Source organism: Sciurus vulgaris, assembly GCF_902686455.1.
Source record: "Sciurus vulgaris genome assembly, chromosome: 1".
In the NCBI taxonomy this organism is placed as follows: Eukaryota; Metazoa; Chordata; class Mammalia; order Rodentia; family Sciuridae; genus Sciurus; species Sciurus vulgaris.
The window spans coordinates 103,758,225-103,779,777 of NC_136461.1; the positions used below are offsets into that span (position 1 = coordinate 103,758,225).

At 33.6% G+C, this 21,553-nt stretch overlaps 1 protein-coding gene across 1 annotated transcript; it reads left to right on the forward strand.

Moving 5' to 3' along the window:
- The first annotated feature begins 8,135 nt into the window (after window positions 1-8,135).
- TSHB (thyroid stimulating hormone subunit beta) lies at window positions 8,136-19,576 on the forward strand. Its single transcript, XM_079136042.1, has 3 exons — window positions 8,136-8,710; window positions 12,779-12,941; window positions 13,421-19,576. Exons 2-3 carry the CDS (start codon window positions 12,780-12,782, stop codon window positions 13,673-13,675), a joined length of 417 nt encoding a protein of 138 aa, XP_078992168.1. The 5' UTR covers window positions 8,136-8,710; window position 12,779; the 3' UTR covers window positions 13,676-19,576.
- The last annotated feature ends 1,977 nt before the right edge of the window (window positions 19,577-21,553 follow it).

Here is a 21,553-nt window from a genome sequence, read left to right on the forward strand (position 1 = left end):
TATTAAATCAATTTTGTCTCTTCACTGGGAGCTTTAAGATAATACAATTATCAATATGCACCTTAGAGCCAACTTTACTTGTTATGAATTATCTGTATTGTTTATGAAAAAACATTAAGAAAAATTAAGTAAACAGGTTTGTTTCAAATGGCAGACTATTCTAGTATGACTCTCATGGATAACAGATTTCAGGTGGATAAGCTGATATTCTAAAAATATCTGCTACCCAGAATTTTAGAATTTTATAGAAATAGAGCATATTAACACAGAAAAATACTTACTTTATGGGGAAATGAAAATGTTAGTAAATCTGATTCATATTCTAATGCTACTCTTGTTTTTAACTAATGGAAGGTTTGTGTAGCTTTTTTTCCTTTGAAAATGAGTTAAAATTTTAATGAAATATGAAAGATATCAGGAAACTTGGATTTTAGCTTGGCTTTGCCTATAACTATCTATAGAACATCAGAATATTTAATAGCCTCTCTAGAGATTTATTTGTATTTCCATTTATTTATTCAATCAATAAGTATGTATGGAACACCCAATACATGCTGTTGGCTGCTTTGAACTCAGAATACAATGATGAGCAAGACAGATAAGGTGCTCCATTTAAAGTGCTTGAATTCTTGTTGGAAGAAGAGACAGAGAATAAATGGATTAAAAAATTACATAATATAAAATGATAAATACTATGAAGAAAATAGGAGATAGTGGAATAAAAAATGACAGGGAAATTACCCTTTATTAGATCTGATGGCCAAGGAAGGAATACTTTCTGAGGAAGTATTTTTAGCTGAGATGATAAAGAGGAAGTCATTCAAAAATTTGGTGAAAGAGCACTTGATAGTGTTTAAATAGCAAATGCAAAAGCCCTTCTGCAAGAAAAAGTTTGGAATGTTCAAAGAATATGACAAGTAAAAGGTTGAAAGAATGATATGAAATCAGATAAGTTATCCTTGGTTTATCCTTGGTTTGCGGCAACTTAACTCTAGTCCTGACATGGCGTCCTCCTTATTCATTTGTGTGCCCAAATTTCTGCTTTTAAAAAGGACACCAATCATATCGGATAGGGTCCCACTCTATTCCAATATGACTTCATCTTAATTAGTTACAATCAGAGATCCTAGAAGTTTGGACATAATATATGAATTTGGGGGGTATATAATTAATCCCTAAACTGCATGTATTTAAAGTGTACAACTTGATAGAATATGTATATTCTGTGAAATCATAATCAAAATAATATATTCTTCACCCTCCAAACTCTCCTCTGCCCCTTGGTAATCTAATCTCTCATGCCCTTCCATACCTTTCCCCATCCCTCAGGCAATCACTGATCTGCTTTCTGTCTTATAATTAATTTGTATTTTCTAGAATTTTATATAAATTGAATCATATGGCATGTACCCATTTTTCCATCTGGATTATCTCACATAATTATTTTTTGAAATTCATTCATGTCATTATTGTTTTAGTGGTTCATTCCTAGTTATTGCTGACAGGTATTCTGTTGTTTGTGTATGCTATGATTTATTACCTATGGATGAGCATTTGGGTTATTTCCAGTTTGGGGCTATGAATATTTGCATACAAGTCCAAGTATGAACATATCCTTTTATTTCTCTTAGATAAACATGTAGGAATGGAAAGCCTTGATTATGTGGTATGTATTTGCTTACCTTTTTAAAAAACTGGTTGTACCTTTTTTATAGTTCCATCAGCAGTATATGAAATTTTCAGTTACTCCACATCCTTGCTAACATTTTTGTCAATTTTAAAATTTATGTATTCTAAGAAGTGTGCAGTATTATGTTTTGAGCCCTAATTTACATACCCCTAAGACAAATGGTGAACATTTTTATCTGTTTACTTTCCATCTGTATACTTTGGTGAAATGTCTGTTCAAATCTTTTGTTCACTTTTAAAATGGGGTAATTTTTTTTCTCCCTTTGCCTAATTGTACCTTCAGTATGGTGCTGAAGAGGATGTGAAAGCAGACATTTCTGCCTTTTTTCTGATCTTAAGGAAAAAGCATTCCTGTTTTTCAAAATTAAGCATAGCTTTTTTGTTGATGCCCTTTATGAATGTAGGAAGATTTTTTCCTAAATTTTTGGATTTCTTCAAATGCAAGAACATGTGTGTGTGTGTGTGTGTGTGTGTGTGTGTGTGTGTGTGTGTGTTTCTGTTGAGATGAACCTATAGTTTTTATTTTTTTTGTAAAGAGAATTTTACTGCTAGAATGCAAACCAACATTGTGTTTCAGAATAAACTCCATTTGGTTACGATGTATTATTCTTTTAAAATAGTGCTGTATTCAATTTGTTAAATTTTTGTGAAGAGTTTTTGCATCTGTGGTCATTTCATGAAAGTTATGGGTCTGTGGTTTCAGTTTCTTCAAATGTCTTTGTTAACTTTGGTGTCAGGATAATGCTAGCCTCACAGAGTGGATGGGAATTACTTCTTCCTCTTCACTTTTTCTGAAAGAATATGAATTTGTGTAGAATTTGTAATTCTCTGCTACTTTCTGTGCAAATTAGATCTCATTTCTTAAATGTTCCATAGAATTTCCCTAGCAAAGTCATCTGGGTCTGGAGTATCATTTTTGAAATTTTTTAAAACCACAAATTTAATTTCTTTAGTAGATACAGGGCTACTTAGTTTATTTCTTCTTGAATGAGATGTGGTAGCTTATATCTTTCACAGATTTTGTTTGTTTCAGCTAAATTGTTGAGTTCTTAATATAAAATTCTTTATAATATGCTCATCATTTCAATAGCTGAAATACATGATATTATTTCTCTTATCTCTAATCTTTGTGTTAATCTTTTTTCTGATCTATCTGATTAAAAGCTTATCCATCTGTTTAATTTTTTTTTCAAAGAATGGGTTTGGGTTTCATTTTTCCCCACTGTTTCTTGTTTTTTATCTCATTGATTTCCTCTTTAATCTTTATTATTTTATTATTTCCTTTCTCTCTGATTATTTTAATTTTCTTTTTCTACTTTCTTATGGTAGAAGTTGATATTAGTGATTTATGATCTTTTTTCTCTTCAAATATAGACCTTTCAGAGCTACAAATTTGCCTCTAAGTATTGCTTTAGTTGCAGGCAAAAATTTTATGTGTTGCATTTTATTTTCATTCAGTTAAAAAAATTTTCTAATTTTCCTTTTGGTTTCTTCTTTAGTTCATGAAGTTATCTAGAATAGTGTTATTTAGTTTCTAAATATTTTAGGTTATTCCTAATGACTTTTTATTTTTGATTTCTAATGTAATTCTATTTTTGGCATAGATCATATTTTGTATGACTTGAGTGCTTTTAGCCAAGAATGTGTGTTAACATGTATTAATTTCTCACAGTTTTCATAGGCATTCTAACTGGGTCTTCTGCTCAGTGTCTCACAGGACTGAAATCAAGGTGCCAGTAGGCCTCATCCTCATCTGGAAGCTTGACTATGGAAAGATCCACTTCTAGGCTCCCTCGTGTTGTTAACGGAACTCAGTTCCCTGTGGCAATATGACTGTTTTATTTATTTATTTATTTTGATGTTGACTGGGGACAACTCTAAAAATCCTAAATGCCACATTCAAGTCCTTGCTACCTGGCCCTTCCCTCATTGTGGTAGTTTGCTCTTTTAAGATCAGTAGGAGAGCATCTGCTGTAGCTTTTTCTGTCTCTGACTTCTGAACCCTCTCTTAAAAGTAACAGTGTCTAACTTTGAATGAAAATGATTATAGACGTTTTGGATTTTGTTGTTCTGTGCTTGCCTGATTCTCAATTTCTTTGTGATAAGTATTCTTTCAGAAAAAAAAACAAAACAAAACAGCAAATGAACAATAAAAATTTCTTTAAAGTTAAAGCCAAAAGGTTCCTTCTATCTTCCTTCCTTTTTTATATATTCTCTGCCATGGTGTCCAATTATATCATTTTTAATCCAAATTCTGTATTTACTTAACTTTTAGAATATGTAAGTCTTTAAAAATAAATAATCTCCAAGACTGAAGAATAAAAAGTACCTACTCAAAATCAAGGGGGATTTTTAAACAGGGTGTGTATACCAGAAGAGAGGAGTTTGAGAGGACTCTTAGAATTCTGCCTCCTACAGCTTATTGTACTTTAATATGATTATTGATATGGTTGGGTTGAAATCTACCATCTTGGATTGTTTTAGATTTGTCCCATCTATATTTGTTTGCTTTGTTTTGTTTCCCCCTTTTCTGACATCTTTTGGATTACACATGCTTTCATAATTCTATTTAATCTACTTTTGGCTTACGAGATATAATTCTTTGCTGTCTTATTTTAGTAGTTGCTTTAAGAATTATGTCCTTATGCATCTTTAAATTTCTAATAGTCTACCTTTAGGTGATTACTTTACACAAAATATAAGAACTTTATAGCAATATACTTGCATGCCTACTCTTATCCATTGTATAATTGTTGTATAATTTATTTCTTCACATATTATAACCCCCATAATATATTTTTTCTTTTAAATATTTAATTATCTTTTAAAGAAATTTAAATAAGGATGGAAAAATATATTTTTTCATTCCTTAGTATAGAGCCAGACATAATGTTTTCTCCTTTTAGTACAAGTATATTGGTAATAAATTCTCAGGTTGTGCATATCTGCATAAGTGTACATTTTTACTTTATTTTGAAAGATAGTTTGCTGAGTCAAGAACTCTGGGCTGACAGTTTTTTCTTTCAGTACTTTAAAGATGGTAGTCTACTGACTTCTAGCTTGCATCTTCCTACTAGAAATATGCCGTCATCCTTAGCTTTGCTGTTCTCTACATTATATGTGTTTTTTCTCTGCCTACTTTTAAGATTTTTCTCTTTATTACTGGTGTCAAGCAATTGATTATGTTTTGTCTTAGTTTGGTTTTACTTTTTTTAATGCTTGAGTTTCATTGGGCTTTTTGGATTTTATTTGTAATTTGCATAATGTCAATTTTCAACATTATGTCTTTAAAATGTTTTTCTGCATTCTCACCTTTGAGGACTTGAATTTCATATATACTTGGGATCTTCAAGTTAGTCCAAACTCACTGATGCTTGGTTCATTTTTTCCTTTGGGTATTTCATTTAGAATTGTTTCTATTGCTTTGTCTTCAATTTCACTAATCTTTTCCTTTGCAGTTTCTAATCTGTTCAATTTAATCAAATTATCCTAGCACATTTTTCATCAAAAACATTTTTGTTTTCATCTTTTGAAGTTAAATTTGACCTTTTATATCTTTATGTCTTTATATGCTTATTAATCTTTTCTCTAACTACTTGAATATATAGAAATTAGTTACAATACCTGTTTTGTTGTTCTCATCTATTATTTCTCTTATCTCCACCAATTCTGGGTTAGCTTCAATTGATTAATTCTATCCTCATTATGTGTTGCATTTTCCTGTTTCTTTGTGTGCCTTAAGGTTTTTTTTTTTAATTAAATGGCACATATTGTAGATTAAACTTTGTTGAGTTCTAGATATTATTGTATTCCTATAAATATTCTTCAGTTTCATTATATGACTAAGTTAACATTACTTGGAAACAGTTGCTCTTTTTAGGTATTGCATTTAAGCTGTGTTAGAAAATGGCAGGACAGCATTTGGTTAAAGGCTAAGTTTTCCTCACAGTTCATGCAAAAAACCTTCTGAGTATACTACCTCATTTCCATAAATTAGGAGATTTTCCCACTGTTGTGGGTTAGAACAAGAACTAAGCCTCATTTTGTGTGAGCCTAAGACTGTTTCTTAATCATTTTTAGTGTTTCTTTCCCTATCCTCAGTTAATTTCCTCAGATGCATGAGTTTATCAGTTTTCAGCTGAATACTCAGAGATTCTCTGCAAATCTCCAACATTCTTTCTCTGTGCAGCTCTGTTCTCTCCATTTCTTTGTAAACTCTAACCGCCTCGCATTCTATGGACTTTGAGGTCTAGCTCCTCAATCTGATAACACTTTTGGTCTCTGCCTAAGTATCTCCCTGCACAAAGGCCAAGAAACATTTTCTGGGTAATAAGGTAGAGCCCACTTATTTGTTTCCTGTCTGTCTGGGATTTCTTTTTTAATCTGATGTTCAGTGTATAGAACTATTATTTCACATATTTTGTCTTGCTTTAAATTTATTTTAGTTGAGAGAGTAAATCTGGGTGAGAAATGCAAGTTCAATTTGTGTGGGTTCTTTTAATAGCATGGGGTCATATATATGAATGCCCCTTTAAAAAAAATCCTACCCTACTGTATATTTTTAATATTTTTTCTAGTAACAGGCCAAATGTGTATTAGTTAGTATATATTAGTAAAATATACTAAGACTACATACACACACACACACACACACACACACACACACAACCAGGGATATGCATATAAATCCACTAGAAAATAAGTTCCTGAATCAAAGCTCCATTAGAAAGGAACATCTAACATTTCCCCCGTTACCATGATCTTGTTAACATCTTGTCTGGCATCACTTAAAGCAAGGTTAAAATTTTGCACCCCAATTCTAATTTTCCTGGACGTAGAGTTCTCTTACTGTATAGTAACTCATATTCCCAAAAAGGTAGGGGTCCCTGGACTGATTCTTTCTGGTATATATCTATTAGGTTAAACTGAGTTGTACCCAGGTTTGCTACTGTTCTGTGAGTCCCTTCTTAATGAACTAAAACCTAATTTAGTATGTAAACTAATTGAAAGCATAGTTTAAGAGTATACTTTGGTAAGCTTCGATTACAGATGGCTAGCTGATCAAACCATATTTATATATGGTATACCCTAAGCTGTAACCAGCCAAGCTGTTTCTGTACCTCACTTATGCTTTCTGTTCATAAATGCTGCCTACTGATGTTGTGGAGCTGCATTTTCTGAGCTTCTGGTTCTGAGGGCTGTCTGATTTGTAAGTCATTCTTTGGGCAATTAAACTCTGTTAAATTTACTTTTTCTTAAGTTTTTACTTAACATATGCCAGACTCTTGTCTTGATATCTCTGGACAGACTTACCTATGTCTGACATCATATTCCTTTAATTTTCATTAAAAGAAAGACAAGGGTAAGTGAAAACAAAAGAACTGTGAGTAACCTATAAGAATACCTATGATTTATTAAGTATCTGCTATATGCCAGGGGTTCCATGGATGTTCTCTAATTCTCTTAAAATCACTAACTAGCCATGAGGAAGGCCTTGGGGAATTGAGAAGGCTTTCAAAAGAGTTGCTTTCTCTGGCAAATCATGAAAGATAAGTAGAAATTAGGCGAAATGAGGCATGTAATGGGAGATAAGGCAGGTGTTCTAAGAGAGGGAATAGTATATGAAAAGGCTTGGAGGCAAGAAAGAATGTGACTAATTTAAGAAACTCAGTTCAGTTTGGCTAAAAAATGAAGTGGAGAAAGGATGCAGCTTGAAGATGGAGTGGGAAGAGATGAGAAAACATGAAATAGATCTAAAGCAGTCATGAGGACTTTGCAAATGATACTAAGGAGTTCAGATTTTTTTTCTTGAGGGCAATTTGAAAATGCCTAATGCATGGAAAAGTCATTTAAAGTAGTAAAATTGAGTTATAGCTATGGAGATGGAGGAATGTGTACATCTGTTCTAAAAATTCAATATTTATAAGCTCCTCAGACATTTATGCATTCAACAAATGCATTTATTGCCTACTAGATATTAGGCACTGTGACTAAATATTGGTTAAGTAAATATATGTTGAGTTATTGTAAATGAACTATCATTTAGAAATGTTGATAACACATTAATAGGTGAGAAAATCAGCCAGGTATGGTGGTGCATACTTGTAATCCCAGCAGCTTGGAAACCTGAGGTAGGAGGATGGTGAATTCAAATCCAGTCTCAACAACTTAGCAAGGCACTAAGCAACTCAATGAGAACCTGTCTCTAAGTAAAATAGAAAAAAGGGCTGGGGATGTGACTCAGGGATTAAGTACCCCTCTGTTCAATCCCCAGTACCAAGAAAAAAAAAAAAAAAAGGTCAAAAAACAAGTAAACAGAGGTCAAGCATTCCAATGACATGTAACTAGTAAATGACAAAAAGAATTTGATCTCAGGTCAGTTTAATATCTTGCCAGATTTTACCATGCTACTTAAATGAGCATTATTTCACACATGTTAACTGTACTTAATATCTTTTAAATCCAAAGGAAAGAACAATAAAATATTTTGCACTAATCAAGAAAATTTAATCAGCAACATATGGGCAAATTGCCCTAGATTTCCATAAAGAAGATGCCTTTATCTTGTAGATGAGGAATAATTTTATATTTCTGTACAAGAGCAGTTAGGTAAAATTTGGAGCACGCAAGCCCCAAATAAATTTTCATTCCAAAGACTTATTTCAATGATGGTGTTTTTTAAAAATTATTTTTCCCCACTCTGTATCTATCCTTTTTTAATATTAACAAACATTAATAAAGGATGTATTTAAAAGATCAATTTTATTTTGAAATAGGAGAGAGGAAAATGCATGCTACAATAATGTCAAAGTTTCCAGTGGAAGATATTATGAACTTGTTTGTCTAAACACATTTTATTTGGGGTTCAGTATGAATTTTCAATAGATGTTTTTCAGATAAGAAAGCAATAATTCAAATGCAATTATATAAACAAGAAGATCAGAAGGGAATTATCCTGAAGGGTATAAAATGAACCAAGAGTCTGGGTCATCACAGAAGCAGCTCACCAATGCAAAATAAGGTAGGTGTCTATATTGAGAAGGCTCTGTGAAAAGAAATGTTCTTATTCTAAGTTTCTTTTATTTTCAAAATTACATTTATTTAAAAATTGCAAGTGCTAAGAGATAATTTGCTTAATTAAGCTCTAAAAATTTAATCATTACTCTAATTGTTCGGTAGTGGGTTAACTACATTCGTAAGGATAAGGAAAAATTCTATTAACTTAAAGGAAAAGAAACAATTGGTTGATTTCCTAAGGAAGAATACTTGATATGCATGACATTCTCCTGTTTACATTTTGATTTAAATTTTTTTTATCAATTGAATAATCTGTTTATTAAATTTTCTCAATTACTAATGGTCATTTTTGATAAAAATATGACTTCTGGGAAGTCTTAGAGTAAATTCAGTTTCTAGTATCTGCAGGGGCAATGTTCTGTGTTTTAAAAGGTCTTTTTAGTTATTGAATAGTAAAACCTCCTTGGATGATATCCAACACAAATATCCACCTATAGTATTTTTGCTCTATAGAAAAATGTACTGCTTTAGGGAAGTTCTGGTATTGTTCATAAGATGGGTAATAGATTCTTCTTCTTTCTTTTTTTTTTTTTGTACTAGGGATTGAACCCAGGGGTACACTATCACTGAGCTATATTCCCAGATGCTTGCCCCTGTCCCTCCACCCCGCTTTTTTAAAAATTTTGAGACAGGGTTTTGCTTGGTTGCCAAGGTTGTCTTGAACCTGTGATCCTCCTGCCTCAGCCTCCCAAATTGCTGGGATTATAGGTGTGCACCACCACTGTTCCTGGCAGCCATTGATTCTTTTTGTGGTATAATGAGGAATATGGAAAGAAAAGATTGCACAGAGAAACATTTATTAAGAATGAAAGTAGTCAGAATGAAAAGAGAAAAGAGAGAAAGGAGTAAAAGAAATAATATTGTCTTGAAGTAAGAAAAAAAAAACATTGCAAGTGGGGACATAATATAGTCATGATGCTGAAGAAGGCATCTCATTCTTTAGGTCCTTCCTGAAATCACATAGAATCACAGACTGTGATACAGAAAACTTTGTGATCATCTTCTGGTTCTAAGCCTTTCTTTCATAGATGAGTAAATTGAAGTTCAGAAAGATTGTGATGGTGAAGTTTTAATTCCAATAAAGAAGTAAAGGAGAAATAGTTCTTACTTTCTATATATCCACAAAAGTTTTATCACTATACTGGCTAATAATTCAACACTTTAAATATTCTACTTTCATTAGTTTAAAGTTCTGCATTTATAAGAGGAACTTCAAAAAAATGTGAATAGGGCAACAATGAGAAAAGGTTAAAACACAATTTTAAAAATATTTTTTAGTTGTTGATAAACCTTTATTTGTTTATTTATATGTGGTGCTAAGAATCGACCCCAGTGTCTCACACATGCTAACCACTGAGCAACAACCCTAGCACCATAACACAATTTTTTGTTTTTTTTTTTTTTTTTTGGGTGCTGGGGATCGAACCCAGTGCCTTGTGCTTACAAGGCAAGCACTCTACCGACTGAGCTATCTCCCCAGCCCCTCATAACACAATTTTTAATCCTAGACTTTTAAAGGGGGTCAAGTGTATTTGTCTGTTTCTATTTCACAAATGGGGGAAACCAGGCTTAGATAGATTAAATGTTTTAGTCAATTTCTCATAGATCCATGGGACAATTCTGTTGCTTAATTTCTAGGTCAATATTTTTACCACTTGGTCACCACAAATCTCTTTTATATAGAATTGTAGAGCTAGAGGTTAATTATTTCCTATGGTAAAAATCAGTAGATAGCTGCCCAGACAAGAACTATGTGATCATGATGGGTGAGTGTTTTATATAATTTACCTGGTTCATATTTTTAAAATCCTGCAGAGGATACTCTAGGTCTGTGGCTCTAAAATAATGAAACCAACTCTATATCATAGAGGGAACTCATGTGTGTGAAACACTTAAGAAAATCTGTTTCCATAAACAGGGAATTCCTTTTTGGGGGCTAGGATTGCAGCTCAGTGATAGAGCAGATCGCCAGTAGAACAGGTTGCCAGGCATACATGAGGTCCTGGTTTGATTACCAGCACTGCAAAAAACAAGACCACAGGAATTCTTTTTTTTTTTTTTTTTTGTTTTTAGTTGTAGATGACACAATATGTTTATTTTATTTATTTATTTGTGATGCTGAGGATGAAACCTAGTACCTCACATGTGCTAGGTGAGTGCTCTACCACTGAGGTATAAACCTAGCCCCTGAATTCTTAAGTTTTTGCTTCCTAAATCAAATACCAAAAAAGTCTACAAGGAATGCTTGAATGAGCAATATTTTACTTAAGAGTTCACCAGCACTTCTTCTTAAAATCATTTAGTTCACTTCCTTTTTTAGTCACAAGTAAGTGTAGTATACCTAAGGAAATCCTTGATAATTGTGAGTTTCGGAGTTATAAGTTGAACTCTTTCAAAGAACTTAGAACAATTGGTGTTGAGTTCATACTTAACTCCACCATTGGACTGTCAGTCCTTTAGATCAAAAACCATATCTTACCCATTTTGTGTCTCTTAGTGCCTGACTCAGATGCTCACTATATATTTATCCAAATTATCTTCAGTTCTCATTCTAGGAATAAGAAATTGGTTGAATGACCACTAGTCTTTAGAAGTTGACATTTAAGATAAATCCCTGGTTACCTGTGAAATGTGGTCTTCATTTTTTTGTTACAAGTTTATTGAAGACAAATTTTAGTTAACTGAGGTTCTAGTGTATGAGTTTCAGTAAGCAGAGGTTTTAGCTTAAAAATACTGTTTGGATATGATTGAAAGATTTGAGAAAATCTTGAAACTTTTTTGATGATTGAATAAAAATGCTTAGCAAATAATTATTTAATAGAATCAGAAAACATCTTTGTGTTCATAGATAATACTATTTCCATTACGGGGTGTATTTTCTTTACTGACAATGATACCTGAGAAGGAAAAAAAAACCACACAACACACACCTTAACTAAGTGTGTACTAGCTAACTGCTGTACAATATTAGTAAAATGAAAAAATCTTCTTAATCTTTAAAGTGATCAACCTACATCCCAAAGTCTGAAATTTGATTACCCTCTCTTAGTAGCAAAATGAAAATAATTATGTCATAACATTATCCAGATCATTACAATGTCCAATTGGTAGTGAACAGGTTCTCCATTAGACAGGCTCTATTGAGATGCATGTTCTACTTCTGCCTCAGAATGCTCTGTTGTTTCCCATGCAACCAAAAAATATTTAGTATTTCTGGCTAACTCATAATAGATCTATCACCATTGATTGTATTATTTTCATTGTATCAAACTATGTATTTGCCTTACCTTCTATTTGAGATAACGAGTTTCATATATCTTCTGTGTAAAATAATCTTTTATTTGTTCCAACTCTGCTTCTTTCAATCTTAAAGGAATACTCTGAGGGTCAGAAGGTGGTTCCTAGATTTCTGGGTTAGCCCCTTAACACTAGTGGTAATTTTAGTTTACTTTTTCTGGACTTTTTCTAGCTTCGTGGTATCTTCCTTGACTGGAAATGAGTAGAATTAATTATATGCAAGATTATTTGCACTGGGATGGTACTAAAATTTGGTTATGCTTTTTTTGGTTACTTTGTTTTTTTCCTGATTATGACCAAAATATTTGTTGGCCTTTTAAGCTATTGGGCCAGAATTTTTAGAAAACTACAATTCTGGGAAAGCCCTTCCTTAAGCATAACTGTTAACTGACTTCTTTTAAAGGTAGTTATTTGGATTATATTTCTACTGAATGAATTATTTTCCATTTGATTCCCATATACATCTCTGTCATTTTTCTGTTGTGTTAACTTCAGGCTTGCCATTTTGCTTCTGGCAAGCTTTGTGGCACTTGCAAGCAGGACCACTACTGAGCTCCTCTACTATGAGTATGTGAATCATAGCCACATCAAAGTATATATCATAAGGTTTGAGAGTGTTAAATATGTAAAAACATTCAGCTTTTCCCAAATGTGCTTTCCAAATGTTCTGAAAGAATATATGTAATAGGTTTTTAACTTTTATCTTTGATTTTAGCATGACTGCTATCTTCCTGATGTCCATGCTCTTTGGTCTTGCATGTGGGCAAGCAATGACTTTTTGTATTCCAACGGAGTATACAATGCATGTCGATAGGAGAGAGTGTGCTTATTGCCTAACCATCAACACCACCATCTGTGCTGGATATTGTATGACACGGGTATGTAGTTCATCTCATTTCTTTTAGACGTAAATTATATAAACATAGGAGCAGTTCATTCCTATCTGTGAAGGAAATGAGGTAAATCACAACCTCATTTTAAAAATCCAATGATTATTGGCTTCTTGAAAGTAGAACACACAGTTTACAATACTATGTGGATCTACTCAGTAAAAGGGGTACAGATAAATTTATTATAGTTTTGCTACCCATATTTGTTTAAACCTATCTTGTTCCCACGATCAAGGATAAAAGAGAGGAAGGTATCAGTTTTGTCTCTGTAGGATTCAGATGGATGTAGATGTGTTGTTACTGGGGAACAGGGTTAAAGAATCCTTGCCTAGTTGTTATTTGTTACAAAGAAATATAGTGAATTGGCTTTCATCTGTTTCCACTATCTATATGTTTTTTGAAGTCCTATCACTTTTTTTTTTTTTGAAGTCCTATCACTTTATACTCTCTTTTCTATTCTTTCTCAGGATATCAATGGCAAGCTGTTTCTTCCCAAATATGCCCTCTCCCAGGATGTTTGTACATACAGAGACTTCATCTACAGGACTGTAGAAATACCAGGATGCCCACACCATGTTACTCCCTATTTCTCCTACCCTGTAGCTGTAAGCTGCAAATGCGGGAAGTGTAACACTGACTATAGTGACTGTGTACATGAGGCCATCAAGACAAACTACTGCACCAAACCTCAGAAGTCCTATCTGCTGGGATTTTCTGTCTAGCTTTAATAGCAATATAATTTGCAATTTGGCTAAATGTGTTTACCTGGAGAAAAAAAAAAACTAATAAAACATCATTATATTTGACAATACCTTGTATATATCTTGAGTATTATTTCATCCATGTGCATGCCCACACAGGCATTAGAGAGCTTAAGGAGCTTAAGAAAAGGTGAGTGAAAAAGCCTTTTGTGGTTTTCACATGAAAGAGCAGAATGGAGGTAAAATAGAGAACAGAGACATGTAGTGAAAGCCAGATTTAAGCAGGTCTTCCTAACAGAGGGCCAGGAGGTTTGTCATGATAGAGAAAGTGAATGTGGGTCCATTGTAGCAATGAAGAGAAAGCAATGTGATCAGAACCTGAAGGTACACATAGCATCAGAGTACCAGAGACATTTTCTTCCAAATGTTAGAAGCTGGGCTGGAATAGGGCAGGGAGTAAGGAATATGTGAAATCTACAATATAAAGTTTTATCTTACTCATTCAAATGCACAGGATAAAACTCCACCAAAACTCAGGAGAGTATGGGAACTCTTTAATTTAATTACTTTGGTGGGTCAACTGACCTATGAAAGTTATACCCCAAAAGGTCAATTTACAAAGCCTAGAAAAGAGGCCACGATCATTTTACATGTGGAAGTCTAAATCCTTCATAGTCCTTGAAGTAACAGGAGATACTTTCCAGCATTTGTACAAAAAGCAACTTGTGCTATTTGGCTTTTGATATCACATTCACTTTCTATAACATGAAAAATTAGTACAATTATGAAAGATTTTAGGGATGCGGGTAAGTGCTAAGGGATTTAAAGGAGTAGAACCATCCTAAATTTTAATCTAAACCTTCATTAATATTGAAATATTGTTTTCTAGTGAATATGCTTAGTAAATGGCTCTTTATTTTCTTTTCCTGCCTTAGAAACTCTGTGAGAGTTTGGTTTCAACAGATGATTGAAGTGAGAGAGGTCTAGTGGCTTGTAGACTTGACCTCAAAAAGACTACCCTATTATTTGTCCATTACTTTCCATGCACATTGCCATCATCAAAGTGAAAACCAATTGTCATTAGGGCCATTTGGCTTTGCTGTATCCTGGTCATTGGTTAAATTCCACTGGGCATCTTGTAAATGACTGTCTGTTGATAGTGACCATGGGGAGGGTGATGTGATGCAGATAAATCAGTACCAAACTCATATTTTGCCATGGAAGGAAACGGATATGCATTTATATACAAAAGAGTCAGGAACTTATATTATTTTTACCATAACACCTGAAGTTGATGTTTTTATAATCTCTAAATATTAATCTGGGGCTTTGGGTTCTTCTATCAATGGATAACATGGATACTTAAATCTGCATATCACTTAAAACTGTTTATCAAATACAGATTTTTAATTAATAAGTAAAATGTCTGATGTTCAAACCTCATTGGCACTAGTCACAAATGACTTTCATGGATTCTGAAAAACATTTTTTTTTTCAAAAACTCAAACCATGGAAGGAACAAGAGTTTTAGGGAGGCAATTCATAAATAGTCCTGCTCGAGATTTTAATTACTTGAATAGGTTTCCTCAACCTGCAGTGAGAAGGCCAGACCTGGACATAGGTGTGATGGGCCTGTACCATCCTGAGCCATATTAACTCTAGAGGGGGTGCAGGAGAGACAATTTGTTTCCTCCCACTGAAGACAATCTGTTTGGATAGATGTGCACATGAATTATATTGAACTATTCTTGAAAGTGGAATAAGCCAAGACAGAAAAGCCTTAGGACAGAGCTTAGGGATTGGATGACCAGTACTTTGCTTCAGTTGGATCCAGAAACTTGGGAATATGGAAGTGCTATTTTGGAGGGGCTTGGCATCCTTTGGTTTAAGAGAAGGAGAATGAATAAAGTTTAGAAATAGGAAACTAGAGAATCATTGCTTGCACAATAGCAGAAAGATGGAAAATGGAATATCTTTTGAAGTGGTTTTTAAATTTAAAGTTTCAAGGAGTCAGTTCTTGGCACAAGAAGTTTAAAACTCAGTGCTTTAAGGGAAAAAAATCTTTTATTCCTCATTTGACTCTGAAATATAAAGAATGCTTTTATAACTTAGGTGAATTTGGGATTAGTGCAGCAGCATCTCTGTTTTTCTAATGACCAAATTGTTCAGGAGTAAGTGAATGTACCAGGATGAATTTATTAGCAGGTAGCATAATGCTTCCTGGTAAAAGGAAACTCTTGTAACTCAAGCTTTTCTTTTTATAGAAATTGCCTTTTCTTTTACTTGAGAGCAGCAAGTCTGAGTCTACGTGCAATAAAAATTCTTTTATCAAGGTAACTTCCACTCCAATCCTTTTGTTCAATGTTGAGTTTTCCTTTACCATCTCAGCAGACCTAGTTAATTCATTTTTATTTTTTAAGACATTTCTGTCTCATGTTTTCTACTTCTGCTTTCTCCTTTGCACCTGCTGTCTTTGTCAGCTTAGCATCCATGTCCCTGCTTCAGATAGTTGCACCTTTTTCTTTGGGGGTTCTTCTTACTCATACTTTCAGTTCAAGTTGTTTGAACTCAGTTCAAATGGATTGAGCCACAGTTCATTCCTTAAACCTTTATTTTCACCTTAAAACTTTACCCTTAAACCTTTCATTTCCTCTTCTGCAACTAGACTTGAGTTTCTGACACTTCACTTGAAAGGTCCTTACTGATGTATCATCTTTCCCACTAGTTTCAGGAGATGTTTCTGATCCCATCCCCCATCTCCTCCAGCACCTTACTGTTTCCTCCTGTATTTTTTTCTACTTCCTCTTTTTTGACACGTCTTCAATGTGAAGCATCCATAGATCTCTTCTCATCCTAAAAAAAAAAAAGAAGAGAGAGAAAACAACCTTCTCTTGACCTTCTATAATCTTCTAATTATTTGCCCCCTCACACCTTGAATTCTTATGCCAAGTTTTTTTGTAAAAGAGTCAGTTATATTAACTACCTACTTCCTCACTTTGCATTCTCTTCTCAGTCCACTACAGTTTGGCTTCTACTCCCTTGAAACTGTTTTAGTAAGAGCAACAGTGAGTAACAAATGTTTCGATACTCGGGACACCTTTTAGTCTTGATCTTCCCTGACCTCTCTGCTTCCCAGTGGAAGTCGCATATCTGTATTCACAATATAATATAGCTATGGCATTTATAATTTATCTTAATGAGGGTAAAATCAACCTTTTCTAATTTTTTCATGCCTTTTCTTTCTACCCTTCTTCTCCAAAATGACTCAAAATCTATGCTATGGTCTTTAGCTGACAATGGTGATTTAGGTCTGGACTGTGTTTTTCTTAGTAATTTTGCTTGATGCCATAGGAGTGAAAATTCTAAACTTGGTGAAAGAAGGGCTAGAGCTATAATGATCTTATCTGTTCTATTAACTGTTTGAATCTTATCTGTTCTATTGACCATTTGGACACTGTTAAATGTAGGGCATATAAGAAACTTGGCTTTGTATGAATTCATTCTTGGGTGTCCTAAGGAAATACACCCATTTCAGTAATCTGAAGTTGGCTTCACACTTAAACTATAACTTTCTTTTACTGTTTAACTAGTTAGAGTTGCATTTAGATGTTAGATGGTAGCTATTAAAGGAACATAGGAAGCTCAAAGAGACTCTCTGGCCTGAGATTAAGAAATGGGTGAGGAGTTATGACTTGTTGCAGGCTTCTAATAGAGTATAGGATTCTAATTTTTTTCAGTTTGATTTTTTCACTGGGGATTTAATCATGAGAGGTGGCTCATCTTGTTCAAATGTCAGCACTATCCCTTTTATGTGGATGATTCCTGAACTACAGTTTTAGTGCAGACTAAAACAGGCACTGTATATCAGTGCGTGTTTATATGTTCTTTTGGATGTCCTGGAGTATCTTCTGCATCTCTGGTTCAATCTACTATTCTTCCTGTGCAGCACTATTTTCCAGCTACTGAGTCAGAAACCTGAGAATTATTCTAGGTTCCTCTCTTTCTCTGATTCCTCAAATCTAATTTCTCTTAAGTCTACTTCTTATGAGTGTTTCCAGTACATTAGTTAGAAATCCTTATGACTCAAGTCTTTCCATCCACTCACTCCTTATATTTAAACCTAGTGATCTTTACCTTTATGTATATCTATAAAGCACTAATTTAGAAGAAATGATAAATAGGAGGAAGGTCAGTAGAGTAGAGGAAGGAAACAGGAAGAAGTGAAGGGAAAGAAATACTAGGGACCGAAATGCAGCAAATTACATTCCATGCATGTATGATTATGTAATAGTAAAAACAACAACAAAAGATTCAAGTTTGGTTTTCTGTCACTGTTTAAGAATTCCCCCATGACCTCAGACAGACACTCCTTAAATATAGTTTAACAGGGGCCTTTATATCATTAGCTGTTGACATGCCCTCCTTCAATGTTTTCATGCTTTCTGTGTTTCAGGGTCTTCGGCATGCTTCCCATACAAATCCTCTGCTTTTTTCCTCTTCCCCTTCCACTTTTGACTTGGATAAGGGGTTTTTAACATCAGTTTAGAGACCCTAACATTCAGGAGACATCTCTCCCCATTCTTCCCAAGTTTGAGTGGGTCTTCTCTGGGTTAAGGATGATTATAGTATTTATCTCAACATACCCACCTGCTTTTCTTCACTCTAAGCTCCCTGACAGCACACTTTGTCTTGCCCATCATACCATATCAGTATTCCTATAAAGTGTTCCATAATACACAAAATAGTAATCCTAAAGTTAAAAACAATTTCAATATTAATGTGGGCTGCATCTTACAATGTAGAGCAGGCCCAGAGAAAAGTATAGTGACTTTGGCTATTGATACCAAGTTTTTGAATTAAAATAGGATTGTGAAATCTATCAAATGCTATTCAGTAATTCAACAAATGAATATGCTCATATAATTAGTATCATACAGAAGTATCTTCAGTTCTATGATTTTTTAGAAAATGATTTACAGTTAACAAAACTCAAGAGAATCAATATAATAATTATAGAAATAGCTCATATTCACTAGTTGCCAGATGCACTAAGCACTTTATATTGGTTATTTGTTTTAATTTGATTTAAATTTCTACTATTTATTGCAGTACTGGGGATTGAATGCAGGGGTGCTCTAACACTGAGTTATGTACCAACCTTATTTTTTTTAAGTTTTGTTTTGAGATAAGTTCTCACTAAATTGCCCAGGATGGCCTCAAACTTGTGATTCTCCTGCTGCAGCTTCCCAAATGGCTGGAATTACAGGTGTGTGACACTGTGCCTAATTTCTATTATTTAATATAAATAAAACCAGCATAAATTACACACAAGGAAACCCCCCAAAACAAAAATGAAAGCTTTGGAAGGGTTTCTGTCACATTAGCTAAGTACTTTATGAAATCAGCATCGATGACACTTTGCATCATACAGGACATGTTACTTCTATCCTTCATGCTTCTTCTATTTCCAGGAGATAGCCATCTGAACAGTGGGTTCCTGGAATGTATTTCACTTTTGTTGTTATAATAAGGATACCAAAAATTAATAACATTCTGTATTTCACCTTTAAAAGGATACTTATATATATAAATACTATGTACCTATATATTTAAAGCAAAAAATGAAGAATCATGTTGAAAGAAGGAGAAAAACTTTCATCCCTCTTAAAATACACATTAACACAAAGTTGATTTTGATGAACCCAAACGAAGATACAACTAACTTCAAGGGCCCTTGAGTGTTCTCCCACAGTTTTTGGGAAAACTGGGTTGCTGAAATTGAGCTGGTGGTCAAAGAGGATGGCAAGGAGTCCATGAACCAGGAAGGTTCTAATATGCACCTATTGAAGCCTCAATGGCTGCCCCCAGAGCAATAGAAAGCACCTTTTTACCTGTGACAGGAAGGTGGCTCTTTTTTTTTTTTTTTTGCAGTGCTGGGGTTTGAATCCAGGGTCTTGTGCTTACGAGGCAAGCACTCTACCAACTGAGCTATATCCCCAGCTCTTCTTTTTAATCTTTGTTAAACTTACTTTAGAAAAGTTGCTGTCCCCTTCGCCCATCTTCCCAGCAGCCTCATCTCACCCAGCCAAGCCTATTAAGCACTGCTTACAAATAAAGGAGAACAACCTTGTCATTGACTGCATCAAGGACCATACTGGACCCTGAGTCATTGTACAATCTTACAGATTAAGCCACAGATTACAAAGAAGCTATTCTGGAGAGGTACAATTTGGATGAAAAAAATATTAGTTGAAATACAACAATATGCAACGAAAGTCTTTAGGATGTTGCTTTTAAAGTTATTCAGCTCCTAATAACATAGAAGGATAACCAGTTGTTTCAAATACCATATTGTTTGGTTATTGATAGTTACAAACATTTAAATAAGTCATGTAACGGTGTGTAAAAAGATATACAAAGATTTTAAGATAACTCAGACAAGCAGTTCAATACATAGAAAATTTAATTTAAAATAACTTAAAATATTTCATCATTAAGAAGTTCTAATTCAGTGCTTTGGCACCAGGGATTTAAGAAAACATTTATGCCTGATCTCCAATCAGTTCAGGTAAACAAATAACTGAAAGAACTTGTAAGTGTGCGCATATGTATAGATATCTATATATACATATATAGATATATATGCACACATATACGTGCACATACATATATATGTACATATAGTCAAATTATAGATATATATACTCAAATGTTTTCATAGAGAGATTCAGGTATATAGGGATTTTCTATCTATATGAAACTATGTCTCTCTGTGTGTGTGTATATATATATATACACACATATAAAATCTACTCTCGCTCAGCAGTGGAATTTTCTAACTTTACCTATGGCACTTATTTTAGAAAGCTTAACCCCCTAAAGGGGCATGTTAATCATATGTGAAACAGATTTCTAATCTTTTACTTAAAAAAAATTTAAAAACATTTAAAAAATTAATATATTTCTACTCTTCCACTTTAATTACTGTAGCCTTCTTTAAGATTGTTAATTCAGACATGGAATGAAATTTATTTTTGTGGAATCTGAGATAATTCTGAGCTGGAGGAACCTGAGTACACACTTGGGCCTGTTTCCTGTCTTTTAGGCAAATAGATGAACTAAAGTTACTAACCTTTGCTTAAAAGGTTACATTTGTCAACTACTGACATGCAAATATTTATTTCATGAAGTGATTTTCTTAAAATAATCTCTTTTTCTTTGCCACAGATACAGCAAAGTAGCCACGCACAATTAAGTTTTTAGCTTGCTTCCAATCTGACTTTTTCTTTTCCTAGAAGTTTTCCTCCTAAGTTAGTAGAAATAGCAAGTATGGCTGAAAGCAGTGTGGTGCTTCATAACCACTACTTTGAGCAGTTACATCTTTTCAGCAAAATGTTTTGTTCTTGGGAACATGGCACTTTCTCTTAGTACACACATGTATAGAAGCTCACTTGGGAATTTCCAAAGTCCCACACATTTTCATTTTTGTGTGATCTTTTGAAATGCAATTTTTAAAAAATCCATGATTTACTAAATATAACAAGTTGTTAAAAATTACTGACAAATATGCCAATTTAGGTCCTAAATGTGGATTCCCTTACTTGAAATCAAGAATTAAGACCAAAAAAGAAAAAAATCTGAACATTTTATTTTCACAGGGGACTTGCATAGAAAGGAATATATTTGTATTGCGTACGTTTGTATATAAATATTTTGTTTCCTTAACTTGTCTTTGTTGTGGGTATACAACTTGGAAATGTTTTTCTTTGTTTTAGTTTGGCCAAGGATGCTTATGATATCTGAATTGTGCAAGAATTTGTTTTATTCAAGTGGTGAAAACTGTAGTTCTTAATATATGAAGAATTCTTTAGGTGAATAAATAAGAAAAATACAAAAAAT

Excerpts from the sequence above, each read along its gene's own strand:
- TSHB (XM_079136042.1), top strand. The coding sequence starts at position 12,780 with ATGACTGCTATCTTCCTGATGTCCATGCTCTTTGGTCTTGCATGTGGG. Across the intron at positions 12,942-13,420 it reads CTGGATATTGTATGACACGG|GATATCAATGGCAAGCTGTT; the intron begins GTATGTAGTTCA and ends ATTCTTTCTCAG.